Source organism: Amphiura filiformis, chromosome 12, assembly GCF_039555335.1.
Source record: "Amphiura filiformis chromosome 12, Afil_fr2py, whole genome shotgun sequence".
Classification (NCBI taxonomy): Eukaryota; Metazoa; Echinodermata; class Ophiuroidea; order Amphilepidida; family Amphiuridae; genus Amphiura; species Amphiura filiformis.
The window spans coordinates 58,913,448-58,926,275 of NC_092639.1; the positions used below are offsets into that span (position 1 = coordinate 58,913,448).

A 12,828-nucleotide genomic window follows, 5' to 3' on the forward strand; every position below is an offset into this window, starting at 1 on the left:
GATTGTGTCCGTTTGTCTGCAATGCGCGTGCGCCACGCCGCTCATTGCAACCGGCATGGTAGTATGAAACCAGCACAGAGGAGTAAGATATCTTACTCCTCTGTGGAAACCAGCTTTATGCTGACGTGACGCCGGATGTGGCGTCACTGTCACATCAGGGTGAAATGTAGTCTCGGTACCAGACGGTTTGTGCTCCTCCGTCACCGTTAGTGACGGAGGAGCACAAACCGGCTATTACTAAGACTAGGTGAAATGGTATTGAACAACGCAAACCAGCCAAATTTGTCATAAGTTTGAATAGCCATTAGAACAACCGTGAATATAGTGTCAGAAAGTCTTACACATCTTAGTATAACCTTGTCGTTAGCGTGATACTGAATGCAGCGCCATATTTGGAATATATTCGTACACGGTGTGGGCAAATAGTTGCTCAAATGTAGGCTAAGTAGGCCTAAATCATGAAAATCGCTTAATCGGAATAATACTAACCAGTAACGGACACTGAGACAGCACTACGTTTGAAGTTTGAGGTAAGTAAAGCTTTTCCTTGTTATAAAAAACAAGGAAAAGGCAGTCATTTTTATTACAACGCGATATTTTAAAAAAGTACATTTTGAGAGGGCCTACGCTGGTTCTTTTGATTCTAGTGTAAAATCTGTTCATCACATGTAGTCCGATTTGGTATCTATGGTCTCATCAAAGTCTTGAGAACTCTTTTTGATGTTATGTTGGTTAACAAAAACGATACTGTTAAAAATAGCGGTATTTATGCAAGCGGCGTATCTATTGTGTAAAATGCATTGAAAATTGTCGGCTAAAGAGGGCATAAATTAAAATCGCGAAGAGTAATAGCAACAATAACTATCTACATTCCAAGCGGAAACGCTTTTCAAAAACATACCACCTTTTTCGGCAATCGCTGAAACCGAAATATGAAATTCCAGGCCATCTGTAAAAAAGTGCGTGAGCAGAAATGACCATGAAAGTCACGAAACAAGTGTTTATATTGGTGTCAGGCCTATCATAGTGATACAACAATTAGCCCCCAATAATGGCTTTCATTTGAACCGTTATTTGTTAAACTGCGATTTTTACTTTTTGAGAAATCAATGCATGCATCAAAAAACTTTTCGAAAGTCGATTTAAAATGGCATAACCCGTTAAGCCTGGAAATAAGCAGACTGGAACCAGGGGCAATTTGTTTTTGAACATTGCTCCTGGTTCACTGGGATTTTGTAAGCACCAGGAGCAATATTTGAAGAAACAGGATCAATTTTTAAATAGTATATATATATATATCCTTTTCTGCATAATACAATAGGGTCTAAACTCTATAGCATTCAAGCACTACTGCATCAAGTGCAAAAACTGGAACCAGGAGCAATTTTCTAAAATAAATTGCTCCTGGTTCATGAAAATTTTACAAGAACCAGGAGCAATTGGTGGCTTTACAAGGGCAAATTTGCTCCCCATGCCCGCTTATTTCCAGGCTTGCCAGAGTACCTCTGGCCATTGACACATGCATAACATTATTAATTTAAAAATAGGTAAATTACAATATTTTAACTATTAAAATAACATTAACAATAACAATGATGAAAACCTGATACGAGGTTTGAAATTACATAATTCATAATGTGATAAGAAAACTACAAATTCAGCTTCTGCACCTCACATCATAGTCACATGCATGGATGCACCAAGCTTACTTAGTACTAGGAACAGGGAAAGTCGTATAGAGGTCAAACGTCTTGTATATCAAGGAGATCTACTTATCTATACACAGACAGAGCTCACCAACCATCTGGCAAGCATTTGTTCACCCAGACATCTTGTTCAAGTGCAATAATATTTATACAGCATTATGTGCCCATCAAACTTGGGAAGAAAATCCATCCCACAACAAATGGAGGCACACCAAAGCATGTGAAGAGCAGGGCAAAGAAGACCACAGATTTATCAAAAACATCACATCACTTCACAATACAACCAAACAAACAAACAAGCAAAAACCTAAACTACAGTTTGTCCACTCTGAAGTCCAAAGTGACAACGCGTGCATATACAGCGTGTTAACAGTGCGTAGTGCTGCGTCTCTGATGCAGGTATGCGTGCCTTCAAAGTCGGCACAATGTGTGCGTCCGCGTCGGTACTTTGTACTTCAGAGTAGACTGACTGTAAGAGTATCCTGTGAGTGAGGAGGAAAGAGAGGGCAGAAGGTGTCCTACAGGTGAAGGAAACCAATGCCATTTAGGCCTACATGATGAAGGCAACAAAGTTGCTTCAATTCATTTCATGGCACGAACCACAAGCAGGAAATGAATTGAAGCAACTTTGTTGCCTTCATCATGTAGGCCTAAATGGCATTGGTTTCCCCCTTAAAACACCTCATCAATCTGACTATGTAGGCCTATCTATAAGCTCAAAATTTTACGGTGTTTTATTTTCGCATATTTCGTGGATCAATATGAACCCATAAACTAAATAACACACAAAATGTTAAAAATAAAGACATTTCTATATCACAAATGTCTGCAGCTGTGAATTTAGTACCCCTCAAAATTGTCAACGATAACTGTAATCGCGAAAATATCTGTATGTGAAAATATTGGCTTAATACAGAATGTAGGGTAGACCCTAATGTCTTGTACATGTACAAGGTAAGAATTGACATAACTTTATTATCTCAATGCGAGTTGGCTTTCCTGTGTGACTTCCCCGGGGGGGCCACTGTAATGGTGAAGGGGGGTATCAGGCGCGTCCGTAAATTCACGTAAAAAGGGTATTTTTTCAGACTAGGATACGTTACGTGCGTAACGTGAATAGGGTATCAAATTCATGTAAAATTGGTGTAAAAGGTATGTTTTTGGAGCTCTTACGTACTTAGGGTAGTTTTGCCAAGTTTGGGATTTTGTGCTTTCTCCTTCATTCATGAAAAGTGAAAGGAAAGTGTCTTCTTCCTACACCCCAAAAGCAGTTAAAAGCCATCTTTTAGCTGTCAGAGATGACAGATCCCTATACTGGCCCAGCTAGCATACTAAACAGGAGGTCCCCGGACGAGGTCACAACTTGTCCAGAATATACAACCAATCAGCATGTTTTTCTTAACTGTGGAGTCAATAAATAAAATATAAGAGGATTTTCGATTGGCCGAACCTCTTTAAACTCATTAATATTCATAGTCTTGGTGGCTTCCAGCCCAGAAAATTTTGTTGATCCGAACATGGTCTAAAGGAGCAACAAAGCAACCACGAACTTCTAGGTTTGTAAACAAGCTGTGTCAATGAACTTTTGACATGTGTGAAATTTTACCGGGGTATTTACAAACACAACGATTGAATAATTTGGAGCTATTTTGGCTTTCTTAAAATATAAATCAATGAGTTTCAGGATTGTGGTTGGGTTTACCACTAAATCCAGTATGATAATTAATGCTCTAGGATGTTTTAAATCGAGACGAAATTATGAAATAAACCAAGCTAAACTGGCCGTGTTTGCCGTCTTCTTCCAACTTCAATGTGTGGTTTGCAATCGCCATGGTCGTAATTTATGTTGGACTTGCAGTTCAAAATTCTCTTGGATATGTGGAGAAATGGGTACATCCCAATCCCAAAGAATAAATTCTACAATATTTCATTAAAAGGGTTGGACCTGTGATCCAAAAAGGGGAAATTATTGGCCCAAAAATATTGGACATACTGCATGAACTTTGAGGTAAGCTTTAGCACCACGTAAACTTGTATGGCTCAAAATTCAGGTGGCTTGCCACAACTTGAATTGCTAGCCCTATCGTGCCACTCGCCGCCTGGGTTCTGTGTGTTTACTTGTTTAGGGGTAATAATTGCATCAATTACTTGTTTAGGGTTGGGGAAAAGACAACTACTTGTTTAGGGTAGCAAATCGTGCAACTTATACTTGTTTAGGGGGGAAAATTTCAGTCTCGGAAATACTTGTTTAGGGTGCTTTTTGAGAGTCCTCGGACGCGCCTGATACCCCCTCTTGACACTCTAGTGGCCCCCCCGGGGTGACTTCCTCTCTAGTGATAGGCTACGAGAAAATCAAGAAATTCTGTGTGGAATATGTGGATTTGATATCTATGAGCCGAGACATTGTCTGTGGCTGTTGCTGACATGATTAATACATGTACATCAGAGCATGTAGGCCGACTTGTTTTTGGCCAAAAATAAATTTCCTTTTACAACTTAATTTACAAAAAGCACATGACTGCCATATAGTTACCCCTTGATAAACTACAAATGCATTGGAGAAGGTTCAATAGAGAAGGGGGTAAGCTGCGATGTGGAGCCAGCTGATAAACTACAAATGCACTGGGTATAGGCTCAAGGGGGGCAAGGATGCTGTTGTACTCATTATAAACTGTAACAAATGCATTGGGGGAGGGCGCGACCCAGGGAGCTGTGATGTGGAGTGAAGATATTTAATAGTAGTAACATAGAATGTGACTAGAAAAACTCTAGCACTACAGTAACTGTAAATAAGATTAATTCTTTGGGCATTATACACTGATCACAAGTTTAAAGGCTTCATATACTCACATTGTGTATTTTTTCTTCTAAATCTACTAGATGTTCCTCAGATATCCCATGTAGATTTTTGTAGTAGTCCAAATTATTATACATAATTTCATCCTCTGGATTTGCTTGCACAAATGTATAGGCAGCTGCAACTGCTTTTTCATAATCTAAATTCTGAAAGAAAACAAGAGAGGAAAAAGTTTGAGTTATTGATGGTCAATTCCACATATGTATTGAATCTGTATCTATTGATTACCATACAATTAAAAGGAAGGAAAGCACTAGCAGTAAGGAAGGAAGGAAGGGGAATTAAGGAAGGAAGGAAGGGGAAGGAATGGGGAAGGAAGGAAGAAAGAAAGAAAGAAAGAAAGAAAGAAAGAAAGAAAGAAAGAAAGAAAGAAAGAAAGAAAGAAAGAAAGAAAGAAAGAAAGAAAGAAAGAAAGAAAGAAAGTCAAAAGAAAGAAAGAAAGAAAGAAAAGAAAAGGTGGTTCTTGATGCTCTTGACCACAATGCTTTCACATTGAAGCACAAATTGTTGTAACAAAATTGCTATGTACAAATCAGTTCATTATCACAATAATAATGCAAATTAGACCCCAAAAGGATTGAAACAAAATAGTTTTAATGAATAGTTTGAAAACAGAAATATACAAATTAGCTCATTATCATAATAAAAAAATGCAAATTAGACCCAAACAAAAGTAGCCTGAGTGTCTAAGTCTAACCGTGTTCTACTTATCCTTGAATATTTAAAGTCAATCTGCCTACAATGTAGATCCATTTAAGAGATACAACATCTAGACTCACAGAGAGCTAATTTCAGCACAAAAGAAGCAAAATAACTCATTATCATAACAATGAATATGCAAATAAGGACCCCCCAAAAAAAACCAAATAGCCAGTTTTTCTGACTGCAGCCTATCTATCCAACAAATCTGAATTCAATTGGCCTTTTCATTCAAAAGATAGAGCATCTGGTACAGAATTAGGGGCTGACATTGCAAAAACATTAACGCATTATACCGTACTGGCCGAGTATAGTCCCACCTTCGAGTAAAGTCCCACCCCAAAATTTTCTAAAAATTTCAGAAATTAAATTTTTTTTTTTTTTAAGTTAGTTATTTTTTCGGCTTTGGAGTGTCACAGGACCTGGACCTAAATGCTAGGATCATTCATGGTTGACCTAAAAAAAATTAAAATTCAATGCATTTTGAAATCATTAAGGCCAAGTAAAATAAAAAACATGTTTCACGTCCGGGTTTTTGAAAAAAAGGAGGAAGAGGGGGCTTTTTATTTTTTATTTTTTATCGCAAAATCGGTGTAAATACCCATAATTAGAGCTGTTTTAGCGTATACAATACCCGGATACAATAATGCCTGGAAGCTCCTGGAAAAAGGAGGAGGCCTCTTTTTATTTCTTGTTCTGAGAGATAGGCCCCCTCTAACTATCACAAAACCTTATAAAAGTGTTTCTTGTATATTAGCAAGGCTATAGAAAGCATCTCTACTTCCTAAACATATTTTGGGAAAAGTTATAACTGAATTTCAAAAAACTATCAATTTTCATATTAAAAATACAAAACATCTTGAAATTTTTTTTTTTTTTTTTTTTAGGTCAACCATGAATGATCCTAGCATTTAGGTCTAGGTCCAGGGACACTACAAAGCCGAAAAAAAAAAACTTAAAAAAGTTATTTTGATATAAATTGCAAAAATACTACGACATATTATATCTATAAAGATAATGTTGTCAATTAAATTGCACTATGACTAAGGTTCAAAACCGGATCAAAGAAAAATTCTTTTTATCTTTGTTCTTTCTTCATTCCTTTCTTCCTAAGTTCCCTCCTTCCTTTATTTCCCTCTGCCAAAAAAAAGTGGCAGTGTTGGGGTTCCAGAATTGTGTCCCGATAACGAGCGTGATTGATGAAAGACTTCATGTTGCCTTTTTGTCACCTGATCATGAAGTTTGGAAGTTCAAAAGTTGAGTGCTTGTTTAATACTTTATTTTCTGGTTAGGGGAGGTTGTGTCACTACTGTTTAAGGGAGGTGTCAGCTTCAAGATTTCAAACAAAACATTAGGTGCAAAAGTGCAAGTCTCCATGTATCATAATACTGATGTACTTGAATTGTAACATCACCATTAATCTGATGAGTTTTGATATAAACCATTTCATGAAGCTACATCTATTATCAGCAGTTATCCAACCTTTTGGCAAGCGACCTAATTCTGTATCTATTTAATGTTATATTCCCATGAACTATAGGCATTCCATAAGGTTAAGAAGATGATACTTTTATGAATCTTAGCTAGTGGTACCACATTTACATGACTACATTGACATTTACATTAAGGTTTTTACAATATTTATGTATGTGAATATCCCCAAAATCTGGTATGTCCAAAGGTGGGGGAGGAGATTTCATGGCACATCAAAATGGGGTGCAAATATTTTCTGGCACAGCCAAAGGGGTGAGGAACAAGCAATTTTTGCAAACCAATGTTTCCCCTCTCAGAAGTGAGAGGGATATACACTAAGCGCACAGTACGTACCCCCCCCAAAGACCTGCTCTACATGTATGCACAAAAAGTGTGGGACCACAAGAAACCCTGTACCACAGACAAAGGTTTTGGCACCCCTGGAAAAACACCTGGATGACAACGCCCAGGTGTTGGTATCGCCCAACACTAACAAGATATTGTCCTCACCAACACACGATTCTTGTGACCAGGGGTAGCGCGAGCACAAAAAATCAAGAGGTCCAATTTACTTTTTCTGGACCCTTTGGTACCTGCAAAACCAACATTTAAGGGGTCCGATGAGAATTTAAGGAGTCCACCTGTCTGAAATTCTAAACTTTAGAACTTGTCAAATATTCCAGTGAAATTATTAGTGTTGTTGGCCTATGGTGATTCAAATGATTTACTTTATTTTTTGTTCCGCAGGAACTGTTGGTTCACTTACACCCTACCCTCCTGAACAGTACCTTAAAATATTTCTAGCATTTGAAAAGTTAGGAATCATAACAACCTAGATCAGTGAAGAGACCATCTAAAATATTACTCAGTTTCTTGCACAGAGATGTATATGTTATTAGCTATTTGAAAAGGTGTACTGTGTGTGCAGTGTAAGTTGTGAAGAGTTGCTGACCTTGCATCCAAGAAATGAAACTATTGGAGTCAGTGATTGGCTCAGTTTTCTAACTACATGTAGTTTAAAACTGCTGGTTTCTTTGAAACGTTGTTGAAGAAATGTATTAATTGAAAAATACTACATAAGTACACAATGAATCATTTCTGCTTGTGTGAAACGATTAACATGGGTATAATTTGGCTGATTTTATCGAACTACTTCAGGTGTTGAAACATAATTCTGCAGGAGTAAACCGTCTTTGCCGGCGATGCACTGGGCGTAATAATTGTAACTAACTAGTATAACAAACAAGTGTGTTAAATCTATATGTCAGCTAGTGAACCTAGCCCAATTCATTGAACTTGATGACCTTACAGGCAAAACTCACTCAACGCCTTAGTGTGTCAAGTTATTTTGAAGTGAAGACAGCAATACATTGAAAATACTCCAGTTAAAAAAAACCCCATAAAGCTCTCCAGTAGTTCTCATGACCTAGACCCATAGCTACATAGGTACCAAGTGAAATCATTTTGTTGTTTATTAATTTTGATGTATTATTTACAAAATGCAATACTAACTGAAGATCTAATAATATGTTGTACAAAATAATGATATCATATTAGTAACATAACTTGCATAAGGATAATGTGATAGTTACAATTAAAATGTGAAAAATACAATTTTGCACATGATTAGATGAATGCCTTTCTATCACTATGGCTATAGATATTGCACTCATAGAGCATTTGTTGGGAAATTGTTGGGCTATTGTTGACATAGATAGCATACATTAAATACATTTGCAAACCTGAAAGGTGAGAATCTGTTCACCTGTCTTTTGTCAATTTAATAGGAGAGCAAGTTGAAAACTGGGCTCAATTGGGAGTGCAAACTGCGTGTTATACCATGTGTGCATAGTTTAACATGAGTAAATGTAAAAAGAAACCAACCATTTTAAAACTACTTAGAAAACAGAGCCAAGCACTGGTTCCAATAGTTTCATTTCTCGGAATAATAATCAGTGACTCTCCACAACTAATGCTGCACACACACAGCAGCAAATGAAACAAAATATTTCATGTGATTTTAAAAATACTCATCATCATCATACAAACTTTCTCATATTATTGCGATCTATATATTATATATAGCCTTTCAGCAAGGCTCTGCCTGGACCACCGTAGTGGGGCGCCACCTATAATATTCCATGGCTTAGCCGCTCTGTCGCGCCTTTGGCGCTCAGCTCGCGGCTTCGCCGCTCGCCCCCCCCTAGGATCGCGAGGTCTTTGACAAAGACTAACCTGATATATAATAGATATAGTTAGTTAGCGCCCTCCACTGATGCTTTGCATCAAAGTGTTCTTGTATAGTACTGGATGGACTGGAGTAATGTATATTATATTACAAAATGATTGAAATTCACTGCCATGAGTCAAGAAAGAGAAGACTTATTTATTTTCAATACCAGTAGGCCATTAGCGGAACGTTGTCCTTTTTAAGGACTCTTCTTGTTTATTCTTAAATTGATGATTTATGCCTCTGTGCATCGTGAAATTAAGGAGGCCATACAGTTTTTATCGGACCCTTTGGTCACTTTCAACTTGAGATCTAAGGAGTCCAAAATGGGCAAAAGCAAAAAATAAGGAGTCCATGGACGCGCAAACTCCTTAAATGCGACCTCTGCTTGTGACCCTCTACACACATATTATTGGGGGTGGGGTGGGGCTAAGCCCCTGCTAGCTAGCCCCCTTGGTTCTGAAACCTATGACTTTGGCAACTTTTGTTAACTACCCTGTCATTTTTTGTCTGCTGAAGGTACATGCCAGCAATTAATATTATACAAAAGGAAGTTAATCATAAGTCCGAAAACACACAAGGAGGATTCTTCCACTGTATATGAAATCAGGAAACAAAATGTAGGGCACTCCAACAATTTTTACTCAAATATACTTGAGGCAATGTAATGGTGTCTAGACACATTGATGTCTATACGTACTTGGGAGAGGTATACCTTACATGCTTATAAATAGTCAATTAGGCCAAAATTCAACAACTGCCCATTTAAATATAGTCATGATACATTTAAAAGTACACAAAATAAGGCAATTGTGTAATATTTTGCATTGAAAAATATATTTTTATTTTTTCCCAGTTATTGTTGGCTTTCACTATATGGCTTTTAATTTTGGGTCGAACAAATGAGGTAAAACAGAAAATTGCTAGGGCCAATTGCTAGGGCCAGGCCTACTGCCTTCTAGCTCCTACATTGTATCATCCTCTGTTTGTATCAATGTATTGGTGAATAAAACCAGAGTACTGGTTTTATTATAAACCTCTTAATTTTAGTGAAATTAAAGCATTTCAGGCTTAGTCTTGAATAGGGTATTTTTTTAGTAATATTGGGTTATTACAGTCGTGCCAAAAATAGAAATTCACAAAAAATTAAGGGCGTTACTGTGAGCAAATTATACACATTATGGCTGTAAAAGGGACATGAATGATTTTGAGTTGAACAATATTTGCTCCAAATCTACATGATAATACACATCATGACTTCCAACTTCACTAGAGCTCTAAATCAGTGAGGTGAAATGTTTTTGTCTCACTATGGTGAAGATTTTCTTCATATACCCTCCCCCTTGGATATCAAATGGCGCAGCTCTTAACCTAGACTTCTCCGTAGTCCACTTGCCCATTGTGCATACTCTGGCTATTGCATAAGCTTAAAACTCTGATTTAATTAATTTGTGCACAATTGATAGATTTTCACATCTGATCTTTTTAGTCACCGTACTCCCTCTGTTTGTTAGCTTCCCAAGTGGACTACTGACTTTCGATTGCGGTTAACATGTTTAACACAGTTGTCTATGGATGAGATTGTCGGATTTCTGGCCTACTAAAATTGGCCATGATTGGTCGCCCAGATGATCTCGTTATGGTTTAAATCCTCCGAGCATGTGCCATTACCATTGTTAACTATGTTGTACACAACTATGCGTCGCTTTGTGTACAAGGTGCATGAGCGCGCCTTGTTTGTCCTTGTGGTTAAATTGAATTGATAAACAAGTATGATTGACAGTGTGTGTTAGGGACTAAGTCCCCGGTCAAAGTCCTGTTAAAAATGCAATGTTCATAGTCGATTTTTAACTCGGGCTTTCGCCATTATAAGTGCCATTATAATTATGCCATTATGATATGTTGCATTCAATAATATAAGGCTACTAGTGGGGTTACTTATGGTTATGGCTTGTTATTTGTGGGAGGTAATGGAACAATTTGAGATTTTGGTCTTAAATGATAGATAAGGGTTCCAGGAACTCAAAACAAATTGTTACCATTTTTTTCTCCCAGCCCCTTGGCGGCCATCTTGGATTTCAAAATGGCCGCCGTTTTTTACATATTTTGGACTATAACTTGACTTCTGAGCTCCATAGCAAGCTGAAAATGGTGGCAATACCCATGTTTATGATGTCAAGGATTACAAAAAACTCATATACAAGGTTATAGGTCATTTAATTTGGCAGCCATCTTAAATTTCAAAATGGCTGCCATATTATGAACCTTTTGAAATAATTTCTTTACACCAAATTACAGAAAACAAAAAAAGGTAAATACCCAGATGTTAAAATGCAACAGTAGCAATTGTACAGATGAGATTTAATCTGCGAGGCTGCATTCAACATGATTTGATATCCGTTTTATTGGGCCAGCCATTTTGAATGTGATAATAGAGTACATAGTGTAGACAACTATGAAATTAATTTTGTACCGTATATGTTTATTATTGATAAAGTTGAACACCAGAATACTGTTACTAGCAATTGTTGTATAATTTGTAGTTTAAGAATTGTTGCCTTTTTAATTGGCACTAATTGTTCTCCATACCTTCTAATGCATACTTGAGGGTACTGCAAGGGTGACATGCTTGATTTAGCACATGAAAAAGCACATGTTATTGGACAGAAGTTTGGTACCTGATTGTTATGCAAATAGATAAGCTTAAACATCTAAATGGTAAGTCTGCATTTTTTTCTGATCAGATGAATTAAAGTAATGAGTCTGGTGACACACAGATTAACAACAAACTGTATTAATAACATTTTATGGCCTATAAATAGTGAACCAATCAATTTTCTTTGAGGTCACATTTGCTATTATGTAATTTGGAGGCCACATGCAGTTATTGTAGGCATACTTTATGAATGTAGGCCAATACCTTACATAATTGAACACACCAAAAATGATAAGATTGAACTTTATGACAGAGTCTGCCAGGCCATAAATGATTTAAAACACGATTCGAAATCAAATGCATTTCAACCGATTTGGTCAATTTTTAAATTACGGAAAGCTGTACAAGACCCTCAGAGTTACAGAAAATTCCCCACCACCTGAACCAATATTTTGTTTTGATTTATGAACCAAATTTTCTTATAGCCAAATGGAGTAATACTTTCCCAATGTGTGTATTGCTTTTGATACATTTATTGTAATATGTCAAGAAACTGAAACTTTGGTTTATTTGGTGTTTTTATAGGACAACCCAGACGAGCCTCCTGCTAAACGTGCAGAGACTGATTTCAAGCTGTGTCTGTACTGCCAAGAAGATACAAATGATAAACTGGTTAATACACAACACAAACTTTTCCAACAATCATCCTATAGTACTTTTCTTGAATGTGTTAAGACAAAAGCAGATAGGAAAAACCCAGACTTTATTCGCGTCTCTCAACGTCTATACAATGTGGACGTTAATCAGCTAAAAAACAGGAATGCAACTTGGCACAGAACATGCTATGCAAAAGTGACACTAAATCATAAAAGGGATGAAACCCGGTATGAAAAGGCTAAGACCAGTAATGATGTTTCATCAGTAATAAAAAGAAAGAGAGGCAGACCTAGTACATCTTCAAAGATGCATTAAGATGACATTTCAACTTCACTACACACCAGATCAAAAACATCAACATTTGATGCACAGAAATGTCTATTTTGTCAGTCAATCAAACGTGCTTCAATGGAAAATCACATTTTTGCCTAACTTTGAGAGAAGCTTGTATGAAAACAAAACATATTATACTAATTTTTATATATTTTGTAGAAAACATATGGGGGTGTAATTTGAGCACACTTTTGTTTCGACGTCGCGTGATCCACAA

General features: G+C 37.0%; 1 protein-coding gene across 1 annotated transcript in view; it reads right to left on the reverse strand.

The window, feature by feature from the left end:
• Positions 1-12,828, reverse strand: part of LOC140166496 (prolyl 3-hydroxylase 1-like) — a 78,005-nt gene that overhangs the window by 50,319 nt on the left and 14,858 nt on the right. Inside the window, exon 2 of the mRNA XM_072189977.1 lies at positions 4,557-4,709. Within this exon, the coding sequence (XP_072046078.1) occupies positions 4,557-4,709 (153 nt within the window). The remainder of the gene's footprint in view (positions 1-4,556; positions 4,710-12,828) is intronic.